Here is a 24948-nt window from a genome sequence, read left to right on the forward strand (position 1 = left end):
AGATTTTTTTCTGGGTATTTATTTTAAAGTTACATAGTCTTGACTTGTTGTCAAACTCCATATCTTGGAATTTGAGTCAAAAAATATTCCCATTACTGACGTCTTGCAACCCAACTCTCTCATCAGCTTTCAGTTACCAAGATGTCTTATAAAGCATTTTAGAGCATTTACATTTCCATAAGAACACGTGAAAACTATCCAGGGCTGATGCTTGGAAAGGCCTCATGGCTTTGAAGTGGAGTTGGGCTCATAATTGAGCAAATAAGGACCGTGAGTGTGCCAGGACCGTGTGTTTCTGGGGGGTTGGATGCAGTGCTGGGGTTGAGTATACTGGCTGCACATGTTCCTGTGCGGGTCAGGCTAACAAAGACTACAGGGTCCTCTACACAACATGCAAAATTATGTCCTTTGTGCTCATTTTTAGTTCACTGCAGAAGGCGACTTAGGCTGCATTTTACTTATATGTCTCAGATAAAGTTTATGCTTCCAACGTCTGTGAATCTGATTTATTACGGTATCTGTAAAAACTGACTCTGTGGATATAGCTCTCCCAATTAGAGCATTCATGAGACTCACGGTTCAGTCCTGAGTGGAGGGGCTGGAGGAGAGTAGATTACAACAGTCTGCATTCGTTAGACCCCATAACTGTCAGGAGTGCGTTCGCTCTCTTCTTTATCTATGTAAGTACAGTCTTCTCGTGTTTGACTTTTCTTACCACGATCTCTGCTGATATCCAGCAGAAGCGTGTGGGAAGCCCCTCCCCCATACCCTGTCATTCTGTGTTGTCAGAAACTGCTGTGGAACCCTTGCCTTAGGACTGGTACTTGAACTTCGTTTGTCCAGTGCTGTGTTTTAAGCACTCAGTAGTTGACGGGAGTTTGAAGTGCCCGGCAAGTTGTTGCAGACAACGTCAACTGCACTTGGGCGAAGATGACAGTTTCTGGTTTTGAGTTGGTACCATTGTGCTGGTGAACTCTTCAAGGGCCGTTACACCACTCTAAAGAACAATGTCCCACTTTACTGCTGTCACTGGAGTCCAGTCTTCTGAGGACATCAGTACGTAACAACAACCTCATGTGTGCCAGACAGCTGGCCACAGCAGCCACATAATTTTAGAATTACTGTTAATAGGAGTAGCCAGCCATGCACAGTCGTTATAACCTTGGAAAACATGACCGTAATGAAACATGACCTCGTGCCTACTTCTTTCCCACCCGGCTCAGCAAACCACCTCAGAGCCTTTACCTGGCTTAGGGCACACAGGACATGCAGAGTTCAGACTCAGTCCTAGAATTTGCAGTCTTGGTTCATGGTCACTTCAGAAAACCATGTGTTAGGACTACCGGAGAGGCCACAGGGCTCAGTGTTTGCTGCCATAAACACATCCCAGTTACTCTTTGACCATCTTAATGCATGTAGATACTTTGTGTGTGGAACTCTCGCTGTTGGCCTCTTTTAAAATATTGGTGTTGGGGGTATGCTAATTAACCGTTTTCACACACCTCCACCACACTGAGAGAGCCTTGTTAATTATCTGACATTAACAGGACAAGATATCTCACTCTGTAGATTCCCATAACAGTATGAAATCTAATTATAAATGTGTTTTATTGAAATTTAAGCCGATATCAAAGAAAATCTGAAAAAAATTGACATATTTTATGGATACTTTATAAATGCACAGAACTACAAAGCTTGTGTTGATACTCTAACACTAATGAAATGGTTCAGATAATTTTTTTCATTTTTTTTTCTTTTTCTCGGAGCTGGGAACCGAACCCAGGGCCTCGCACTTGCTAGGCAAGCGCTCTACCACTGAGCTAAATCCCGAACTCCGGTTCAGATAATTTTATGTATTAGAAAGCACTGAGTTGTCAATTCCTGTTCTGTTTATTTTAAATATTGAGCTCATATTTGATTATTAAAAAAAGTGGAAATACAGCAACACAAAAATCTGAGTTGAAAATTCTTTCTTCTCCTTGTGTTCATATTTAAATGCATCTCGGTGTCAGCCGCAAGGTAACTCATTGTTAAACTGCAAACTTTATTGAAAGATTTACGGGGTGACATTGGGAGTAAATATATTAATTTCTTCGAGGCATTTCATGACCCCAAATGGAGCTTATGCTGTTCCCCCACTCGCAGCTGTTCTGGGACATTATTCCCAGAAGCCCTTGCAGCACCACTGTGATGCATGTGGGTGTTTGTCCTCAGCTCACTTGGAAAGCCCTGCAGATGGACAATGTGTTGTTCACTCCCGTGACACACTTGAATAATTCTTAGCGTTGAGTTTTAAGTTGAAAACTGTACACACATTTTTAATATTGCAGAAGTGAGAGTTTGACATAAAATCCCTAAAAGTACAACTTGGGATCGACTTGATACCCAATCCATGTGTTTAGTGTCAAGTGCCTTACAGACGTGAGAACTCTGTTCCCCTTGCAGCTTTTAAATATTCTAAGCATGTTTCTCTGCCAGGATGAACTGAAGAGATGATCGATTGAACAGTCAAAGATAAACCCTTAGAGGCTTCTCTATTCAAATGTAGATCTCCTGTTCCAACACGGAGCTAAATAGAGGGCCATGTGACTGATCACGTATCGCTTGAAATTCAGTGTCGCTCAGATACACAGAAACGTGTAGGAGCAGGATAGACCATGCGTGTTTGAGGTTAGACTCAAGAACAAATTGAAATTTACACATGATAGAGGGGAGAAATTCTTAGTGGGTTGGTATTTTGAATGTAAATCTATATTGAAAACTTGGTCGTTCTTTAGTACTTGACTTATTGGTAATATTAGTATTATAATTGACATTTTAACCTGCACGAAACGATATACACATGTCATTAGAAGCTAGAGTGCTTGATGTAAAAGCATGTATCAAGTCAAAGACATTGGTAAAGTGAAAAATTCTTTTTGTTTTTGCCTCAGAGAAATAATGAAGTTTTGTTAGTGGTCAGCTTTTAGAAGGGACCATCATTAATAACATATAGAACCTAACTGTTTTAGTTTAATGGCACATAAAGGAGAGAGGCAATGGGGTCTGCATTACAAGAGGACGTCACAGAAGAACTGAAGACAGGAAGATAATTGTGGTCAGATTTAGGAAAGCTGAGTATGGGTGAGTGGAATCCTCATGCTAGGAAAGGCAGCAAAAGCCAGGGACACTAAGTTGCTGGTTTTTACCACAAGCCCTCTTGAATTTTCATCTTCTTATACACAAGCATTTTGATTTTCAGTTTTCCATTTAAAATACAGGAATATTTTCTACAGGTACAGCATTTAAATACTTAAGTAAAAATAAGAAAATAGGTGGTTGCTTGATGGAGCTAGTTTCTGTGTGTCTTAACAGAATTAGAATGTGTCCCCTATGAGGAAAGAACACAAAGGAAGTAGACAGAGGAAGCTGCTACACGCAGGGGAACACACAGCGTAGCCTGGCTGCTGACCGCAGAGCTCACCCACAGCTCTGAGCTCTTATGTTATGACCTCAGTCTAGGCGCTCACCAGACACTGACCTCTGGTCTCTTTTGTTGTCTTGAGCAGAGTGATGTGTACAGCAACCCACCTTGCCCCCCAGGGGAAACAATCCTGTAATGTCAGCTTGCAGTGGTGGTGTCAGAATGAACCAACAGTGTTTCAAACTCTGTTTCCTGCTCTGTCCATCAAGAGACAGAAGTGGAGCCCTTCTGGTGACAGGGAACATTCCTGGTGCTAGCTCTTGTCCTCTGTTCACCAATCCATAGACTCCAAGGGAAATGGCAGTTTTTGCCATGAGGACATAAGGATGGTGTCCCGGGGTACTTGAGGCCAGAACACAAGTTCCCAGACACCAATGACACAGTCTAAACATGAGACATCTCAGAATGCAAAGGACACTGACAGTGATCCATTCAGTGTGGAACAAAGAAACAAAACCCATCATCTTATATTCCACAGCCCTAGATCTCTATTTCCTTGCCGCTGGATGGCCCTATTAAGAACATACAGTTAGGGGGTTGGGGATTTAGCTCAGTGGTAGAGCACTTGCCTAGGAAGCGCAAGGCCCTGGGTTCGGTCCCCAGCTCCGGAAAAAAAAAAAAAAAACCATACAATTAGGATATTTAATGTGACCTCTTTGAAATACACATGCATCCTAAGTGACCATTGCTTCTCTTCCAGGGGTAAACAAAGTCCGTCCTTTTAAACCTGAAGTAGTTACTTAATTTGCTGTCTGTTGTCTCCCTGCTTTCTTAACTGTTCTTTAAATGATATACTGGTGCCAGGAAAGTCCTTAGTTCTGTGTGCCTGATTTTAACTGGAATGCTCTGAAATGCTTCTGATCTACTATAAAAGTCAGACATCTGGACACAAATTCATTTTGTTTATGAGATTCTTTAAAATGGTGTGTGTGTGTGTGTGTGTGTGTGTGTGTGTGTGTGTGTGTGTGTGTGTGTGGTGTATGTGTTGGGGGGCAGTGCCTGTGCACAGGCATTGAGGTTTGTGCATGTGAGGGCAGTACATAAGGAGGCCAGAAGAGGGCGGAGAGCCCTATTGGAGTTGTAGGTGGTCATGAGCCTTAGGAAACGTGCTGAGAGCCAAACTTGGGTCCTCTGCAAGACCAGCCATTCATAACCACTGAGCCACCTCTCCAACCCCGCAGATAATTTCCTAATATGATGACTAATCTTCATTGTCAACTTGACTTTGTTTAAAATCACCAAGAAGGTTGCTAAGGTACACCCCTGGGTGTGTCTGTGACTGAGGAAGGGAGAGCCACCCTGAATGTGAGCAACTCCTTCCCGTGAGAAGGAGAATGGGGAGAAGAGCAAGGCCAGTGAGCAGCTGTTCCCTCTCTCTGAACGTCTCAGCTGCTATGATAAACGGCCTTCTTCACCAGGCCCTCCCTACAGCAGTGGTCTGAATGGGTTGAATATGTGAGCCAAAATAATTTCTTCCTCCTTTGTGTCAGGTAGGGAATAGTCAGACAATTGCTGACTACCTCTTTTGTGTAAAAAACAATAAAAAAAAATGAGATAGACTCTTTTTGCTTTTCAAAAATCAGTTTTATAAAGGTGAAAAAAGTATGAGCAAGTAATACATAGAAAATAAAAATCTTATTTTGTAGTAAACTCTTTGCAAGGGGAAATTGACAACATTATATATATTTCAAACCTTCAGTAGTGAGACAGAAGATATTTTTCTACTGTGAAATCGTAGCAAATCCCCAACAGTAGTTTACTGACAGACTCAAACATGACATGTCTCAGAATAGCAGCATCCACTGGTTTTGGTGTTAAGCTTATGGCAAAATCTTAGGGGTCGTGAACTTCTTGTGGGTTTTATTTTTCAAATAAAGCAAACTTATAAATTAAAACAAAATAAACAACAACAAAAACAAAAACAGGCCAGCACACACTCAGATAATAAAGTTAGGTGACTACGATCACTTCCAAGTCAGATTAATATCAATCTCTTTGAACTAGATTGAACACAGTAATTGAAAATATAGCTGGGGGGGGGTGGCTTCCCACAGCTAGAATGCATTAGAAACATTAGCCAAATGCCAACTGAGCATACCACCCCTGAGGGGCAGAGCCCTGTGGTGTGCAAGACCTACATTCAGGCACCTCTGGACTGGCTTACAGGTAGGAGGCCTTCAAACTTGATGCCAAGAGGCCTCTTTATTGAAGTTATATTATGCATTCTGTTTAATCGTTCAGACCGTTGTACTGATTAAAATAGTTTCCTAAAAGCTTGAAATGCTCTTCTCTGGGTTCTGCTCTTAGATTACCAGCTGGTGTCCATTCTGAATGGCCACAGTCTCAAGGTTCTGCAGAATAGCCCTGGGACGTCTCCAGTGCTCACATAATATAGTTTACAAGTCATTTTTTTGGACAAACCTTGTTTGCAACAACGATGGCATGTGATTCATTTTGTACAAAAACCATTTCCTTATGGATGTTTCATCTACGAAGTCTTACATTTTCTTTAGCTGTGTAAGTGTTTTTCCAGAATGTGTTGTTGAACAGATACCAATATGATTGTTTACTTAAAATCATCTCTTTGGAAAACGTTTCCGTGGGGTCCAGAGGGATTGCTTGGTGGTTAAGAGCATTTGGTGCTCTTGCAGAGGGCCCAAGTTTACTTCCCACTGCGATGATGACTCATAATTTTCTGTAACTCTGGTTTTAGGGAATCCAGTGCCCTTTTCTGACATCCATGGGCACTGTGGTGAATATCATCCATGCAGGCAAAATATTCATGCACATAAAAATCAATAAATCTTTTGAAAATTTTCTGGTTTATCTTTGTAGATATTCATGTACGTTAGACATCTACTCATGAAAGGGTATTTAGACTGACTGTTGCTATTGTTTTTCACATGTTGTAAATGGACAGAAACACTATTCTGTTTTGAACATAAGTTATAACCTATAATCTATATTATAATGGCTAATATATAAAGTATATATTATATACTTTAAGTATATAATAGTTCCATTATATACTTAAAATTGCAATAATGTGTTCAAAATAAATTTGCAGTGTGCAGGTAAGACTGAGGATGCTGCTGTCTGTGTTCTCACGCATTCATCTAGCATTTGTGTTAGAAATCTACTATATAAGGTAGAAAGATAACACAAAAGTTTAGGAATATGACCATTGTCTCCAGGAAGCTTAATAATGTGGTTAGATTTGTCTCAGCCTCTCCTCCCCCATTTAACCTATAATTCTATTGACTAAACAAACAAAATATCATACTTTTGAAATCCAAAAGTAAATGTGGACATTTCTTCCCATCTGTTTAGATTCAGAGTTGGTACAGTGAGACACACTTTGTTATCTAAATATGTTTGTCCAAGCACCCTTGGCTAGTGGGTGCGTCTGAAAGCTTGGACAGTAAAGGATGCAACCCTGCTCAGAGAGTCTCCTATTCACGCCCTGCCCTGCACGACTGCAATCTGGGAGAGTCCACATCGTGAGGGATTTGAGTGTCACAGCTTAAAATAATAAAACAACAATAAGCAGAATGGAATGTTGACTTAAGAACCCAGTTACTCTGGGCTGGGAATCGGGCACATGCTAGGGCATGACCTTTCTTACTGATGCTAGAAGGAGGTCCTGCACACATTGTAATTCTTGCTCGTTGATGTTGTTTTGTGGTAAGATACCTTACCACACAGTTCTCTTCTTCAAAAATAAGCAATTATTAGACTGCTCATGTTCCTCAGTAGCAAAACCTTTGGTTCACATGCATGAGACATTGGACTCCACCCTCAATACCATCAAAAAAAGAAAAAATATTAAAAGGTATTATTACCAGTCTTTCCACTATTTTCTATGGTATACCTTTGAATCTAAAGATTAAGTGAGAATTCCTATTTCAAAGTGGTCATCATTCATAAAAGCATAATGCCTAGGTTATGTCATCTGCTCTTTAAACCTTGCTGGCTCACATTTACATGTGCATAGGAGGAATTGCTTAGTATCTAGCTATAATAGCTGGGTATAAAATAAATTAAGTCTTGCCCTTTGATATCGGAGACAAGTGTATCTGTGATATGTTGCTGCTAAGAGCATTGATAGACTGCAGCTACCTTTTGAGAAATAAGCCCTAATGGCTCAATCTAGTGAACAATTTATTTAGTCATCCTTTCAGGATGCTGTGTTCCTTTTATGTGCTTGCTTCCATGAAGTCCCTCTGCTTGGTGCCTGGCCATTCGCAAATAAGGTCCAAAGCGGTAGGAAGAGGATAGGGTAGATGCTCGGTTTTGTATTCTGTCACTTCTACCAGCTGCTTGACCTTGGGTGAACCTTGAACCTTGGGTGTAGGTTCCCTAGTATAAATGTAGTGAAAGAAGAGGAAGTGGTGGGGCTGGCGGACTGCAAAGTCTATTTACATTGTGGTTAGAAAAGATTAAAGAAGCATATGGAGCTTGGAATAGTACCTAGTGTAGTAGGTGTGGGCTACGTTAGTTATTTTAATGTGGAAAGGGTACTTAGAGAAATTGCTCAGTGGTTGAATCAACCTGGCCGTTGAGAATCATGGATGACTTTCCAGAGGATGCGATTTAGGCCTAAGAGGTGAAAAGGTAAATAGCATTAACTGAGTAAACACAGGTGTAAAGAAAGCATCCAAGGCTGAAGACAGTTTGAAGATGAGTGAGTACGTAATGGGGTAGCTTGAGACAAGAGCTAAGCAGGGATCAGCAGAAGAGACTGTACAACACTCACACACTTATACACACTCTCATACACATACACCACAAACCACACACACACGTACTCTCATACACACACACCACATGCACACTCACACACATACACCACATACTGTATACCATACTACACACACACATACACACACGCATACATACCACATACTCTCATACACACACACACACACACACACACACACGCACAATTAAGTGTAAAAGTGTACTGAAAGCTAACTTGATTCCTCATTAATTTCCTTTTAAGAAAAGCTCAGCAGGACAGAAGCTGGGCAGCCAAGGACTGGACTCCAGTGAAGCCCTGTCCTTGTTTCTCCTTGTTCATTTCTAAAAGTATTTTTAAGTTCGCATATAAAATAATGGGTGTGGTAGTGCATATCTGAGTTCCACTTGGGAGGCAGAGGTGGGAGGAGGACTGAAAACTCAGATGCAGCTTGGTCACACAGTGATTTCAAGACCAGCTATGGATACCTCATGAGGTCCTACAGTCTCAGGACACTAAATGTTTTATTATGACCTCCTTATTCTTTATTAATACAGTTAGTATAGTTTGCCTGTATTCATCCCTGCCTCTCCGTCCTCACCTACATTATTTCTTGTTTCCTTGAATCCATGCCCTAGTGCCTAACAAGTCCATACCTTTTAAGGTGAAGCTACAGAAGAAAGATGGGCAGCTGTTGTGATTTCTTGTTTTGTTTGGCTTTTTCTTCCAGGGAGGTCTTGAGTACTCATTTGCTTGAAACCTGCAAGAGGTTCTAGAACATGAGCAAGATGCAGCCAAGCAGAGGTGTGGTCTAGAATCACAGTCACTAGGTCTTTGGGTGAGGAAGAATAAAATTAATGTCTCTCTGGTTTGTAGACTTCTGACTTTAATCATTCTTCTAGTGTGTGACTCATTTTGAAAGGCATTGGCGTGTGTGTGCGTGCGTTTTCTGCATTCTGTGCCATCAAGAGAGACTTGTACTCCTTCTGAAACCTGCTGAATTCCATTATCCCCCTGCCCTTCCCCAAAGTGCTAGCCGGCCCACAGTCAGCTTCAGTTTTATTCCTGCTTAGTACTGTCTACTTTCTGACAGCTGTTAGAAACCATATCCAGCTGCCTGGAGGCAGCAGGTTTAAGAGTCCCAAAGCACTGTTCACTATCTGAGCCTTCACATATCGTATTCCTTAAAACTTGGCTGGATTCAAAACTCCAAGTCAATCCAGAAACCTAGAATTAATGTAGTAAATACTTTCTTAAATACAATTATTAGAAAGAAAATAGTAATGTATAAACTTTGCCTTAAATAAAAAATAGAAACTGTGTATATTCAATGTAAAAGTAAAACAAAAATCAAACTTTAGCATAAAAACATTTAAGTATAAAGAGAACCATATTCACAGCACACCTTTCTCTTACACTAAGCGATATCTTCACAGTATAATTCGCAGGTATTTGCTTCATGAAGCAGACTTACTCACATTAATACGTTGTTTAAAATAGAAAGAACAGAGCCATCATATAGACTTCCATGGATCTGTCCTCACTTGGCTGAAATGATTGCATCTGCCCCAATGAGCCCGTTTTGCCTACCCATCTTCTATAAGCCAATCAAAAGAGCCAAATTAATAATGAAGGCAGAAAATGGATTTATTCATGTGACCTCTGGAAAGAGGGACAGAGATCCAGCAACCTTCCTGCAAATCTTCCTTCAGGGTCTTGAAGGAAGGTTAAGGTTTAAGTAAAGGCCAGAGTTATACAAGTGTAAGCTGTGGTCCTGCCTGTCATTGACACCCCTACCCTGTCTTTCCTGTAAGGTGGGCTAAGTAAACAATAACCTTTCAAGGAGAGAAGTTTCATGTCTGGTTGGTGCAGGCTGTAGGCTTTTCTCTTCTCCCAGCACGACGCTCTAGGGATAATTCCAGGGTTTGGGTTTGTTTTGTTCTTTTTCCCAGTCCATTGTTTCCACAGTCTGATAGCCAAAGTAAGGGCCACGAACATCTCTTTAGAATATCTTCATCCGCCAGACACATCCTCAGTTGGCAGCTGTGTTGAGAATGACCTTCTCACCAGCATTGCCATTCAGTTGGTGGGTAGGGGGTAGGTGGGGTATATTTCATCTTGTTAAAGGTTTTCTTTTTTTTTTTTCTTTTATATAGTAGTACTACATCTATATCCATGTCACCTCTCCTCCCAACACTCTGTGTCCCCTTCCCAAATTCATGACCTTTTTGTCTTTAATTATTACTGTTACACAGACACACACAAACACATACACAGGCACATGCATGTGCTATATATGTTATATGTGTGTATATACATATTCATAAATGTATATGCCACTACTGAGGACTGAGGTCGTTTAGCATTGCCCGTATGTACATGTATTCGAAGCTGACTGACCACTCAGGATTGTATGTGGGAGCTCAGGCCTGAGGAAACCAAGCTGCAGTCACAGTTCAGACGCCACTGCAGACTTCAACTCCTCGTCTAGGGGTTGGATCTTGGGGAAGTTCCCTCATCCACACTGGCTTGTCACCTGATGTCATTATGCTGTCTTGCTCAAGCAACCAAATTGTTGAGAGTAAGTGGCTATCCTGTTCCTAGTGTCAGAGGCTACATCGAGCAGCAGGCGTCCTGAGTCTCTGGTTCTTTCCATCCCTCTTCCACAGTGTTCTCTAAGCCTGCTGTGTTGGGATCTCACTGCAGATCTCTGCATTCTGACCAGCTGTGGAGTCTTCACCTGTTAACAGAAAGAAGTGTCCCTGATGAGGGCTGACAACTGCCCTTGTCTGCAAGCGATAAGGATCAGCATTTAGACTCCACTTAGAAATTGCATTATTTTAGGGAAATGGCACAGGTCCACATTCTTCTCCATGGTCTGTGACATCTCCAGCCACAGGTATTGATGAGTACCAACCATGAGTTCCCTCCAGTCAAGCATCAGTCCAGTCAGACAGACGTTGGCTACCTCCAGGATCCGAGAGCCACGGTGCCCCTTTGGGAATCTCTTACCAGACTGGTCGTGTTGTGGCTCCCGGACTTTACAGATGTGTGAGACTACCAGTTGTTCCTCTCCCTTCACAGCTTGCTTTACTGTTAGCACCTCCTGGTACTGTGAGAGCAGTCCTTGAGACAAAAGCCTCCAGGTCAGCTCCAACTTGATTCCTCCAGGTTCTGTGTTCAAATTACGTCATGTCTTGAACAATACAGTTTTACCTTTGAGTCCTGGGAGGCAACCAAGAGCAATGGCCACAGCCCATTTTGCTTTGGAAGATTGTTATAATGCCCCAGCCCACAACTCAAAGGGAGGTTTCCCAAGCCTGACACTGGGATTCGGTTAAATGGTACATGGCTTTCGTGGGGAATGCCACGTGGAATTGCTCCCATCTCTTCAATATCACCATACTTGAGTGCATAAGAGAGGTAAAATGTGTCTCCTCAACTACTGCTCTGCTGGCAAATCCCAAAAGAACTACTGTTTCCATACACAAGTCTAATAAGAATGTTGTACATAGACCTTCTGAAATGGTCAGTGTGGTATTGTCATATTCTCAGCTTATTGTTAAAGAATTGCAAAACTTGGATAATCATGTACCCACCAGGGAAACAAAACCTGAGTGTCTCTACAGAGCCATTGAAATCCTTGATTGATTTCATCTAACTGTCCATGTATGTTCAGGGGAGATGGCAAAGGAATGAAATAATTCAATTTATTCAATCCATAGTTGGCTTTCTATTTTCCGTGACTTAGAGCTGATGTCCCCGCTAAGGTCTGAGTGGATGTGGGATACATGAACACCTCCCTACTTGCTCCTGTTGTGCCTTTCAGTACTATTTAGGTGTGGGAACTCGATTGTGGTTCACCTACACTGAGATCAAACCCTCGATCTAACCATAAGGACTCCAGCCCATCACTGCACAGGTTCAGACTTAATACCTTCCCAATGTGTGTGCTCTCCTGAGGGCTAAGGATTCACCCGTGGATGAGCCTGCAGTAAATCTGTAGTGAAGTGTGAACAGACGCTAATCCAGTAAGGTAGTATCCGTCATAAAGCTGTGAAAGTAGGTAATCAGAACAAGGTTCTCCCAGAGGATGAGGTAATTTCTGAGGATGATTAGAGTGTTAGGTCTTGTTGTTGCTGTGACAAAGTATTTAAGAGAAACTAAGAAAGTGTATTTTGACTTGTGGTTTAGGTGATCCAGGCCACAGCTGGGCTGACTCCATTGCTTTGGGCCTAAAGCCAGCATTACATCACGATGAGGAACACAGGGCCAAGCAGAGCTATGCCCCTCATGCCGCCGGGGAGCAGAAAGAAGGGCAGGAGGGGGTCAGGAGCACCAGACTGTCCTTAGAGTCTCTCCCCAAGTGACTTCTTTCATCCAGCTGGGCCCCAGCTCCTCGTAGACTGTTCAGTATGAATTCAGCCATGAAGGCAGTGCCATGACGCAGCCACCTGTCCGTCACACAACCAAGTAGGGCCAAGTGTTCGACACGAGTGCCTTTTGAAATGTCTCAGACAAACCACAGCAGCTGGTCAGAGAAGGCCTCTTCCAGAAGCTGAGGTTTTAAACCTACAGACTGAGTTTCTAAGAACAGCCATGTTACTATCTCTGATAGAACATTCTTAGCAGAAGAACCAGCTAGAGTGAGTGGCAGGCATCCGCTCTTCTCCATAGGAAGCAGAAGGCAGAGAGGCATTGCATAGGGAAAACAAGTACAGGCTGAGGCTGGAGAGTGGACAGAAGGACATCACATCATCTGGAAGGCTAGCTAAGAAGCATGGGCAAAGATAACCCAGACCTGGGTAGCAGCGGCAGCTAGTGGGTCTGGTTTCATTACGATGTGTGCCAACTACCCTGCTAAGCACATGTCCTAGCCATTCAACTACCCTGCTAAGCACACTGTCCCAGCCATTCAACTACCCTGCTAAGCACACTGTCCTAGCCATTCAACTACCCTGCTAAGCACACTGTCCTAGCCATTCAACTACCCTGCTAAGCACATGTCCTAGCCATTCAACTACCCTGCTAAGCACACTGTCCTAGCCATTCAACTACCCTGCTAAGCACACTGTCCTAGCCATTCAACTACCCTGCTAAGCACACTGTCCTAGCCATTCAACTACCCTGCTAAGCACATGTCCTAGCCATTCAACTACCCTGCTAAGCACATGTCCTAGCCATTCAAAAGTTAATACTCAAACCCCTCAGGTTACATACAATCGATTCCACTTTCAGATGTTAAAATCAAGGCTCAGAGAAGATTCTCTCACTCAAGGTTAGATTGTTCATAACAGGACAAAATTGTGTGATTTATTTGAGCCCTGGTCCAATGGGTTCCAAAAGATGTGCTCTCAACTGTTACACAGTAAGAACTTGTTATTTCTCACCTCCCTTCCCACTTCTCTCCCTGCTCCTTGGACCCTCTAGGCCACACTGTCTTCAGTCTCACTAGTCCCAAGACAGAGTGGAGCCCACGGTACTGCTGGAACTGATTTCCAGTCTTGTATTCTTTTTTTAAACTGTTTCTCCCATTCGTCTCTTTCTGCTTGGGGTCACTTTGTTGCATCTCTTGGCAAAGAGCCTTTGAATTGGGCTGAGGCTTTGAAGGGCAGGTTCAGGAGGCCACACTCAGGAAGAGCCCCTACTTGGTGGTTACAGGTTCCTCAGGGTGAGCTCATCACAGAAGACAGAATTGGGGAAGAAGAGAAAGAAGAGGAATGGCTCTGGGTGCTGTTAGTTGCATTGAGGAACTAAAATTCAGTAATCCAGAAATAAGTTCTTTCGCCCTATGCCTTGAAGATTCTCAGCATCCGTAGTTTGGGAATTCTGTGTGAACAACATAAATTAGATGCTTACAGAAAGGGTCACATGATGTGACATTTTCCTCTGGGTATTTAGTACTGCAGGTCTCAGCTGTGGGGGAGGGGTCTAAATAACAGAGCACTAAGGCTTATATCCTCGCCTCAGAGCGGTCACCCGAGGCTCAGGGTGACCCCACCCCATGTGGATGTCCCACCCCACCCCTGTGCCTATGACTGTGGACAGCAGGCTGCTGGGGAAGAGGGTAGGGGGACCTTCAGTCTATGGCAGTGCTTACTTGTAGAGAGTAGCCAGCACACAGTTTGCTCCGACGATGTTAGCTCTCGCTGTGCAGATGGTTAGGACTCACTCAGAATCAAACTGACAACAAAAATTAATGAAATTAGCCAAAATGAGAAAGCATGAGAAAACTAAAATTAATTTGGCTTTCAGAAGAAGTGTAATAATTCTTGCAATTTTCTTTTAATGTGTACTTTGTAGTACTTTCTCGGGGTTCAGAGAATTTCACACCTTCAAACGTTATGTTTTGATTTTCTAGAATCCAGTAAGACGAGTCGTTGGCCGACACTGACCTTGCACTTTGTTTGTCTGTGAACAGTGAAGAGTTCTTTCTCAGTGGACAGACCTGGGCTTTTCTGGCTAGCACGTCTGTAGCGTCACTGACAGCGTAATAACTCTAAGGTGCATGTGACTGTAAAGGACAGCAGTGACTGAAAACAGAGCGAACAGTGACCCCGGAGGAACCAGAAAGTGGGCCTTATGTATCATCAGCGTCGCCCCCGTGTCTTCCGTGTGCCCCATACACTGAGGGGCAGGCTCTGGTAAGAGCAGTGTGACCCTGAGATGACAGACCCTGCGGCTCCCTGTTCTCACCACACTTCTCCTTGGACATCACTATCTGAGGGAACAATGTCAGAAACTGTGCCCATATAGACCCACTAGCCATAACCACAGTAGCAACAAGAGTCCATGTGTAAGGATACTGTATGAGAAATATTTCCACCAGTGTTAATGAACCCTGGCCTTTATATCACTGCAATTAAACTTTATGACAATTTTTTTACTTCCTGTTCCACCATTTCCTTTTATTTTTATGGCATGGCACTAGTCTATTTATCAAAAATAAATGTCCATGCCAGGCGTGGTGGAACTGTAAGGGTCCATGATTCGACAAAGAATGATATTCTGGAGTGTTTTACTCTGAAGAAGTCCAGCATACGGGGTCTCCCATTATCAAGATACCCCTTGTCAGCATACCCAAGTGAGCTCGCAGGCCTGGTTTAAAGCACACATAGGGACTCCGGGGTAGGTGACCTTTATCTTGCTTCATCTCTAGGGACATTCCATTACCAGGGTTTGGGGGCTGGAGACTGTTGCTGGGGAAGCCTAGAAACTGCAGCTGGGGAAGCCTAGAAACTGTTGCTGAGGAAATCTGGAAGTTGACTCATTGTCCTTGCCTCAGGCCAGGTGGCAGGAGCAGTTTCTGAGGCCTGGACTTGCATGGACTTGCCAGATCCTGGAAACAGATTTAGGCCTTGTCTCCTGAACTGTCAGTTTGAAGCCTGTCATGGAGTCAGCCTAACCTTCTCGTTATACACCTTTGATCCATCACTCAGAAGGCAAAGGAAGGCAGATCTCTGTGAGTTTGAGACCAGCTGGTTTACATGACAAGTTCTAAGCCAGCTGGAGTTACATGGTGAGATCCTGCCTCAAAAAACAAGCAACAACAACAACGTTTTCCAGCTCAATGGATTATTTCTGTAATGATAATAATTACTGAGCCTCATTATTCAGAGCCCACACTGCACTCGTAGCCTCACCAAGCTTCATCAGATCGCTTAATGATTTCTACCTTAGTAGAGATCAGGAGCTATGAATTCATTTGCTGTTGTTTGCATGAATGTCACACTTGGGTAACTGTTAGAAACACGGCATTTGAAATTGTGTAAGTAATATATTAAGACTTCCTAATGTTTTCTTAAAACCGTTGTTAATGGTTTTATTTATAGCCTGGAGTATCTTCTTTACACGGGTTCTTGTTGAAGTTAGCATGCTTCTCAGACTAAAAAAAAAAAAAGATTTCTGTGCTTTGTGTTAAAAATAACTGTTGATTCTAGCATCCAAATATTTGCCCAGCTTAATATGTTTACGTTCTGAATTCCTATGGCAACAAGGATAAAGAATTTTCCTGTGAATTTCATCACTTTGCAACCCATCAGATTATATTATGCCGTTGTAAGTTGTTACAGACAGGGTAACGGAGCTGTACGTAGTTAGCTCAGTCTGTTTTTGCAACTCTGCTCAACTGGGCCACTTGGTAATAAAATCTCCCGTTTACATTTTGACTCAGGTGTGAAGTTGTTTTTCTGATTAGTAATAGTGTGGAACAAAGGTAGGACTTGACTGATGGGTGATATTGTTACAACCAAAACATTTTTGAAAAGTACATTTCAGCAGCCACATCCTATATGTAATGGTTTGAGTGCAAATGGCCCCAATAGGCTCATATGGTCAAATACTTGGTCCCCAGTTGTTAGAACTGTTTGGGAAGGATTAGGAGGTGTGGCCTTATCGGAAGAAGTGTGTCGCTTGAGTCTGGCTTTGGTACTTTACGAGCCCATGTCATTTCCACTTACCTCTCCTTGCCTCATGCAAGTGAGTGAAATGTGAGCTCTCAGCTACTGCCTGCTGCCTGCCTGCCTCCCTGCTGCCATGCTCCTTGCCACCACAGTCATGGACTCCAGCCCTCTGGAACTGTGAGCTCAAAAGTAAACCTTTTCCTTTATAAGTTGCCTTTGTTGTGGTGTTTTGTCAAAGCTACAGAAAAATAACCAAGACGCTATACAGTGTCCTCGGGATCTCTTGTGTTTTAAGGCTTTACAAATGGGAGGTTATACAAAACAGTGTGTTAGGTTCGAATCCCAAATCTCTCTGAATTTGGATGTGATATCTAATCCTCTAAACTGTATATGCCTGCCTTGTTAACATATAAGGATGCTATGAGGTTGGTTGCATGAACAGTGGATACCGTTACTAATGTGTTCCTCTGTTCTGAAGGTCCCAGATTTTGTTGGTGCAGAACAATCACACCCACCCTCCTTGCATGCACAGTACACCCAGGGGTCCTCAGGGTGTGTGAAGAGTTCTGTGTGGCTGGTGTCACACAGAGCTCAGACTGGTTTTCAGGTTAACTTTTTCCCAGATATGTATGAGGCCCTTGTCTACTCCCCACCCTGTAAAAAAAGGAAAAAAAAAAGTTAAGAGACTTTCCTCAGTGAATTGGCTGAAATACGGTGGCTGAGTACAGGGGTCCAGCCTCCCCACTGGGCAACACAAGAGGAGCAGCAGGGTCCCTGAGGCAGACAAGCTCAATTGGCACAGATGCTAAGGTATTATTTGGAGACTTTAGGGCACTTATAAATTTACATACCCTTCCTTTTTGAGACACCTTTAACCCCCAGTAAAATTGTAGTGCAAACCAACAAATTCATGGCAGTCACCTCTGATTGCAAGAGTTGGTCGCACAAAAGAGTTACAAGGACCATGCTAAAATCTCAGCCTCTTTTCATTGCACATTCTTCAGTAAAGATTTTCTAAGGATCTAAAATGTGTTTGTTAAGACAATAAATAAGTTATAGGAGCCTAGAAAGATGGCTCAGCCTTTAAGAGTACTTACTGCTCAGACAGAGGAATGTGAGTTGATTTCCTAGCATGTACATGGTCAATTACAGCAGCCTATAACTTCAGTTCCAGGAGATCCAACACCCTCTTCCAATTTGCAAGGGTAATTCATGCATGTGGTGCACATACATACATGCACCTATACATAAAATAAAAGAAAATAGACCTTATTGTTTTTAAGTGAACGGAATGGGGTGTTTTGGTGACTCTGTGTGTGTAGTATGCCTGAGGCATAAAGTTTGATCTCCAGTGCCATGAAAAGAAAAGTAAATAAGTAAATATGAATAAAGAGAAACAAATACCCGAATTTCAAACCAGCTCACTTAGAAGTCCTGTACTGTTGTTTTTCTATACTGGCTGCCTGGAAGGGAAAAACACTTTCCATCCCTTTCCTGGGTTACCCAGTGTGGAGGAAATCACTAACACATTCTTATTTGTGTTGTCTATATCTTAAGCACCAGTCTTTCTTGATTCTGCTTCTAGTTTTTCTTCTTTTTAGAGATGATTTCAGTGAGCTAGAAACAGCCTATCAGATCCCGGCTGTTACATACTTGTATGTGGGTTCATAACCTTTTACATTAGTGACACCGTCTTGCCTCTGCTTCCTGCCCGCGGCCTTTCTTAGCAGATATTTCACACTTCTTCTGTATGTAGAGTCCTGGGGTTCCACTGGAGCCTTAGCCTCACTCTCACAACTTCATACATTGCCCTCCTACGCACTGCCGGCCTGTGTGCAAGGCATCGTGGTGCAAGTCTCTGTTATTCAGTGTGTAATGCCTGTATTCTACATGCCTGCAAAGCTGGCATCATATTGATAGTGCCAGAGTCCGGCCAACATGAACTGTACCCTGAGGATCCCCACTAACTGTAATGGCCGTTGTGTGCCTAGAAAGCTGAACCCAAGAGAACAACCCTAGGGAGACCGTAAGGGAGACCGTAGGGAGACCGTCCTACCTGTTCCTGTGCAAAGACGGTGCCCTGGAGCTGTCCTCCCACAGAAAGTCTGAGAAGTGGATTTACACTTCTCCTCTCCCGTGGGCTGCAGTGAATGGCTGTGCTTAGTCAGGAGTATCCTTAAGGCACTTTTCCACTTGCCTCGCTACAAATAGCTTATCTCCAATGACACAGTCTCCTTAAACCACTCTCTCTCGGTGTGACTCTAAGCTTCCCCCTAAGCCAAGGTGCAGGTTTTAGATCTCTCCACTGTATCTCTTGCTCTCACTTTTCATGTAAACCTGGCAAAAATCAAGCAGCGCTCACTCTGCCATGACCTGGACTCTGCAGCATTTTGAAACCATCTCCACCAAATGAATTAATGGTGCTCTGTGGAGTGACCCAGTATGGCAGGCCATCATGGCATGACATGGCATGACCCGATGGTATGACCCGCCGTCAGGTTGATGATATGGATGTCACCCCAGCAGCTCTTGGGATGGCTGCTTCCCTTGCTCACTGTCTGCCCTTGCTCTCAGAAATCAAGATGCCCAGAGAACAAGCCAGCAGTGTGAGCTCACGGACTGAGTTCCGTCAGTTGGGATCCACAGCAGTGCCACTGCTAAACTTTGTAAGTTGTCATAAGTTCAGTGAACAAACTGAAAAGTAGCGAAAAGTAGAAAGGAGTCACTGCAGAGCACTGTGCACAGTAGCATCTCATTCCATCAACCACGAGACTGGGCTGGGAAGGAAGTGGCGTCTGTTACCTCCTAAGGGCTGCTGAGTGCCACTGTTGCTGTAATTATATATAATATTTTGATCAGTTTATGAAAAATTTTAATTCATGTTAACCATTATTAAGATGAATTGTTCTAGTTGGAACAAAAGTAAAATCACAAGGTTTTTTTTTTATTGTTGTTCTTGATATATGTAGGGGTTTGGGTGTGTGTGTGTGTGTGTGTGTGTGTGTGTGTGTGTGTAAGAGAGAGAGCTAGGCAGTGTGTTTAAATATACTGAGTGGCTGTAAAGTGAGTTGGTATAACAAGATCACCATGCAGTGCTGCTGTGGAGCCCATGTTACCAAAGAAGTGGTTGATAAGATTCCGGGAGATGGTTCAGAATTTCACGGATTATTATAACCACTCTGATTTAAAGAAGATACTGCATATGTAATGTTGGCCTCTCTTGATGAAGTGTACTGCAATTGCCTATTCTTCCCACTCTCATTACTTTGAAACCTCGATGGTGTTTTCTAAAACAAAACATCATTGCTTGTGTTCAAAATTCTTTCACCTCGTGGAGGAGCTTCTCAGCTTCCAAATCCTTGGGAAGATAAGGTTCCGTTTAACAGTAGTGACGCCTGGAGGACTAAGTGGTTTTAGAAGACTCACTGCTCCATTGAGATGGTGATTCTGTGAGACATCTCTCTGTGAAGCCAGCTAAAGAGTACAGCAAGATTGGAATGTCACTTTTCCAAAATTGTTTGAAAATACAATTCAGCTCCAGCTTCGGACTTGAATTATATTTGTACGCATGGCCATTACTACCTTGGCTAAGAGCTGAGAACAGCTGCTCCCTCCTGACCCCTGTACTCAGGTTCACGGGCTGCAGGGCTGTGGTGTGGCAGTGTGTTCTCAGGACTCTAGCATTTGCACCACCTGGGCATTGAGAGACGTATGAATCCTCAGGCCCCACTCCAGACTAGAATCAGACACTGAGCAGGCAGCCAAGAGCCTCCTGTGTCAGCAGCCTTTCAGGTAGATCTTCTGCAGCAAACATTTGAATATCATTACTCTTTTACAGTGATGACCCCTGGACAACTGTATGGAAAGTTTGACAAATTTGAGGATGTATAACATTATAGATAGAGAACCAAGGTGTAGATACTCATTGAAAAAAAATAATCTAAATGAAAAAGGCCAGGAAAATAAAAAAGAAAGGAAAAAATAATCTATAAACTTTTTAGTTTAGTAATCATGTGGTCAGTACTACCTAGATAGAAAATTAAAATTCCTTTAGTTTTGTAACATAGCACAGTGCTTCACGCCACTAACATAAAAATGCAAACCATACTTCATTCTGGAATAGCATAGCGTAACAATGCCATAACTATAAACCTTAGGGGAGAGACTGGAAGTGTTAAATTTTATTTCAACCAATTATTAAGACTGTTTAGCCCCTGTCTTTCGGTGTCTTTCTGAGTTTCCTTCTCTCCCCTGTAATTGGTGTGTAGGGGGACGTTATACAGGTTAGTGCCTTGTTACACAGCCGGGCTCACTGCACAGCCCAGGATGACCTGCAGCTTGAGGCCTGCCGTAACTTCCCAAGTGCTACAGTTATAGCCTGCACCACATCTGCCCCCTCACTCTTTAGTTCTCTTCCTCACCTCTTAAAAGAAAAGGACTTTCTTCCCTGGGAATGCCTCCTTGTCTCCTTCTTCCCCTCAACCAGCTAATTCTGTAGGCTTTGGTTTAAACATCACTTTGTCAAAAGTAAATGTCCTTTACCTTCTGTCTGTGAACGTGTGTGCTCCCCTTTCTCACTCTGAACCACTGTAGAGGATCTGCTTATACTTGGCTCTCACATACATAGTGAGCCTAATAAAGTCAGAGACTATCCCCGGCTGCTCAGGACTTAGCATGTGTCAGATATGCAGCATGCACTTAAGAACTGAGCATGTGTCATCACTGCCCATATGGCTAGCAACTAGCATTCAACGAAGCAGTGATCACGTGTCTAGATTCCTGTGTAGTTTTGCGTTTTTTTACATTTTCCCCATCTTTGTGCGTTTGGGAAGAAAACCTCATAATGGCTCACTGTACCCCTTCCACAGGAACTCTGCTTGCTTGTGTCTCATCCCACATGTCTGTGTAGGGCGCAGGTTATACCAATATTCAACAAGTTGGCATGAGGACCTCACCTTAGTGTGAGGGTCTGCTCTATAGCACTTTCCTCCATGCTGGACATAACCAGTGCCTTCTAGATTCAAGCATCCATGACCACCCACACGACACACTCACAAGATCAAGATTAAAATCCTGATGGGCCTGTGATCCCTCCTGGAGAAAATAGAGCAGGTCAGGAGTCGGATGGCCATCATTAGATCCTTAGAAGGTCACTCACCTCCCCAAGATTTTATGAGACAAACAGTTGTTTGGGGTATGGCTCAGTAGTACAGCTGCCCCTAAATTGCCCAAAGAGATTTGCTGATGACGTTTGAATTCTTCATTCTCCAATATTTAACCCCCATTAAGCTCATTACTTTACCACCTGAACTTGCAGGGAATCCCTTCTTTGATCAGTTGGTGTTGTCCATATCTGGATGAATAGTGCCCTTACCCCAAAGTGAGAGCCTTTGCTGGTCTAGGACTTGATGCCACCTGTGAGTTCCTCAGCAGACAGAGCATTACCTGACCCCTCGATTGTGAGCTCCGCGGCCTCCAGTATGGTAGTGAGTCTTCACTGAAGTGTTTTGTTTCAACAGCCCAAGAGGTCTAAGAGCAGTGTTGTTTGAAGCATGAATAAGACCTTAAGACTGAGTCAGGCAATGTGTCTCATGCCTGTAATCCCAGCGCTCCCTAGGCAGAGGCAGCAGGATTTTAGTGAGTTCAAAGCCAACATGGGCTTCATTGGAAGTTTGATACTCATCTCAAAGCAAAACAAAAAATAACAAAGAAACACTACAGGCTTCCAGAATCTTAGATTTAATGTATTGCCAAAATGTAATCCGCTCCTGTCCTGCTGGGTGGAAGAGCATCTCTGTTTCTAGCCCGTCCTGGCTGTGAAGATCGTCGTTGTCCCTGGGTTGGTTCTGCCATTTTCACTGCTTGTAGATGAACTTTGCTGCAAATGCTGGTGATGCCATGAGGTGCAGGTGCACAAGTTAGATGTCTGCCTCTGGCGTTAGAACCCTGAAAGGCCGTTACTTGCTCTGTAACCGCTGCCTGATTCGGTTCCCTGACCGCCTGTTGTACAGGGGTACATCGTGTTGTCAGAACAATTTGTTTTGAAATCTCAGGTCTTATCTGTCAGTGGATTGTGAAATTAAACAACACAACCTGCATGTTTTACTGCTTGTCACAAGCATTGGATTTTGTTTCTTTTGGATGGATGTAAATAGACGATCTTAAATATAATGTATGTGCCATGAGGAAAATAGTCGAAACCAGTAGTATTTTAAAGTAAGTTATAGATGGTATGGAATCATAAATGTAGTCAGTCCTGAGAATGCAATGGGCTGGAATTTATGACTTCGTGGGAGTCATTTTAGTAAATAAACGTAGCCTTTTCTGATTTCTGAAATTGCATTATTCTTCCAGCAGAGTTGCAGGCAAGATCATAACTGGAAGCATTTTATTGAAAGCCCCAGGCCTGTAGGCATTCTGTTCACAAGAGGCTGTCGTGGAGGTGAGAGAGAGCTTTCTTTCCACCTCTGCAGACATCCTGGTCTTCAGAGCATCAGAGGGAGGTGGGCTTCTGATTCCCAGAGTGCAGGCTGTAAGTTCCGGCCATTGAAGGATTCAGGTATGCTGTTTCTGTGCTGATGATGCTTAAATATGACTAAGATACCTCTGACAGTGAGGCCATGTGGGAAGCGTTTAGCTCTTATCCAGGCTTCCTGCTTTTTTGTATTGTAGATGTTACTTTCTGAATTAACTTGTGGTAATTCCTAAGCTTCACCCTCTCTGACTATGCAGAGAGACTTTTCTGCCTGCCTTTACCTTCAGCTCTGTGTGAACTGTGATGGCTGTCAGCACCTAACACTTTCTCTTTAGGAAAGAGTTCCTTTAGGATCACCATAGCACTGCAAGCTACAAAAGCTGCCTAGGCTCGGTTGCACAGGGGATGCCCCATCAGAGTCACCCTGGAAGGGTCTAAGAAGTCATGGGCGTTATTGGAGAACGTGCTTGGTTGGGCGGTAGCCTCCTTAAGGTCTTTTTTTGCTTGCTGTTCATAACCTTGAAACCACCCAGGCCTGACTGAGCTCTGAGAGCAGGAACATCTTCGTGACTTCATGCTGGTGTGCTTCTGACAGATACAAGAAAACTTCTCAAGCACTTGCCCAGCACATCTGAGCTGCCTGCCACTGTGTGCAGTGGGGAAACTGGCTTGGCCAGCCTCTTATCAAGTCTGCAGAAGTTGACCAGTTCCATAATGTGGTTTTAAAGCCAGGGTCACACAGACAGACAGCTGTTGCTGCTGCTCATTCCAGCTGCATCCACAAGAGTTCACGCTACACCTTGGGCATTTTGATGGAGACAGATAATAAAAGACCAAGTCCTTGATGAAACATGGAGATGAGTGGCCATCAAGTATTGTAGAGCTTGTCAGTTTATAACCATAATTATGCCTTTGGAGGCAGTGTCCATGTCTGTCCCCAAGTGTAACCTCCACAGAGTTTCCCATGTGACATGGGAGTTGTGGACACAGAATGCTCACCCTGGATCAGATTGCCCAGAAGAAATGCTGTTCACGAAAGAATTGAACTCACAAGCTTCTATTAGAAGTCCCATCATTCTCTGCTCATAATGCGGTTACTTGGAAACTTAATATTAATTGATAATCTATCATTTGAGGGACACCGCATTCTCAAGATGTAGATTGAATTCAAAATTTGAATTAACCTCTGTATTAAATAGGGAAATTGAGGGTTTATTTTCTTTCTTGTTTTGTTGTTGGTTTTTATGGTGGTGGTGGTGGTGGTGGTGGTGGTGGTGGTGGTGGTGTGTGTGTGTGTGTGTGTGTGTGTGTGTGTGTGTGTGTGTGTGTGCACATGTGTGGATGTCACAGGACAGCTTGTGAGAGTAAGTTTTCTTCTTCTATCACATGTGTCCTGGGATCAAACTCAGGTTGTCAGTCTTAGCGGCAAGTATTATCACACACTGAGACACCTCACTTCCCAAGATGAGTCTTTTCATGTAGGACATGAAGCCCAGAGTGGTTTGACGCATGAGAGAAAACATCAGGAGGTAACACTTGTAGTCAATGGTGCTGGCCAGTCTGCAAGTGCCTGCTTCTGAGGTCTGCGTCTAAGAATAAAGGATGTTCAGAGATGTGACTTCCAAGATCCTAACTCTGGTCCTTACAGTGGTCCTTGCAGTCTCTACCAGACCCAGTTATGAAGAGGCAAGGGTGCTTACTGCCGTGAATTGGAACAGATCTGTTATTTATGCAAAGATACTGCTAAGTCCCATTTCTTATAGGATCCTGCTATTCCTCTCAGGAAACGGTGCTCTTTCCATGTGACTCTTCTCTGTGTGGAACCCCGGAACTCCTATTTGGGTGTTATCTAGTCAGTAACTGTGAGCTG

The 24948-nt window shown here is 43.3% G+C and overlaps 1 protein-coding gene, 1 long non-coding RNA gene and 1 pseudogene across 12 annotated transcripts in view; 2 read left to right on the top strand and 1 right to left on the bottom strand.

The window, feature by feature from the left end:
- The window catches only part of Ube2e2 (ubiquitin-conjugating enzyme E2E 2), a 277992-nt gene that overhangs the window by 141713 nt on the left and 111331 nt on the right, over nt 1-24948 (top strand). The window contains exons 4-5 of one of the 8 annotated variants that reach the window (XR_015638064.1): nt 14563-14845; nt 15487-16369. The exons of 6 other annotated variants lie outside the window; for them this stretch is intronic. Coding sequence is in view for 1 of the 2 variants with exons in the window: in XM_087585998.1 (XP_087442124.1) it covers nt 14563-14572 (10 nt within the window). In the remaining variant the exon portion in view is untranslated. Of the gene's footprint in view, nt 1-14562; nt 16370-24948 lie in introns of those variants that run through there. One more of the 8 variants, XM_087585998.1, reaches the window with a different exon arrangement.
- Nucleotides 9824-24265, bottom strand: LOC134482079 (uncharacterized). 4 transcript variants are annotated; one of them, XR_015638211.1, is made up of 5 exons: nt 20186-20404; nt 19932-20077; nt 17701-17844; nt 14302-14384; nt 9824-10941 (listed from the first exon to the last, which is right to left on the bottom strand). It is a non-coding gene; the product is annotated as an uncharacterized LOC134482079 (long non-coding RNA). The 4 variants fall into 4 exon arrangements; XR_015638212.1 differs by lacking the exon at nt 9824-10941 and adding an exon at nt 13483-14030; XR_015638210.1 differs by lacking the exons at nt 19932-20077; nt 20186-20404 and adding an exon at nt 21978-24265.
- On the top strand, nt 17895-19075 carry LOC148000809 (uncharacterized; annotated as a pseudogene).

This window comes from Rattus norvegicus, chromosome 15, assembly GCF_021556685.1.
Source record: "Rattus norvegicus strain SHRSP/BbbUtx chromosome 15, alternate assembly SHRSP_T2T, whole genome shotgun sequence".
Taxonomy (NCBI): Eukaryota; Metazoa; Chordata; class Mammalia; order Rodentia; family Muridae; genus Rattus; species Rattus norvegicus.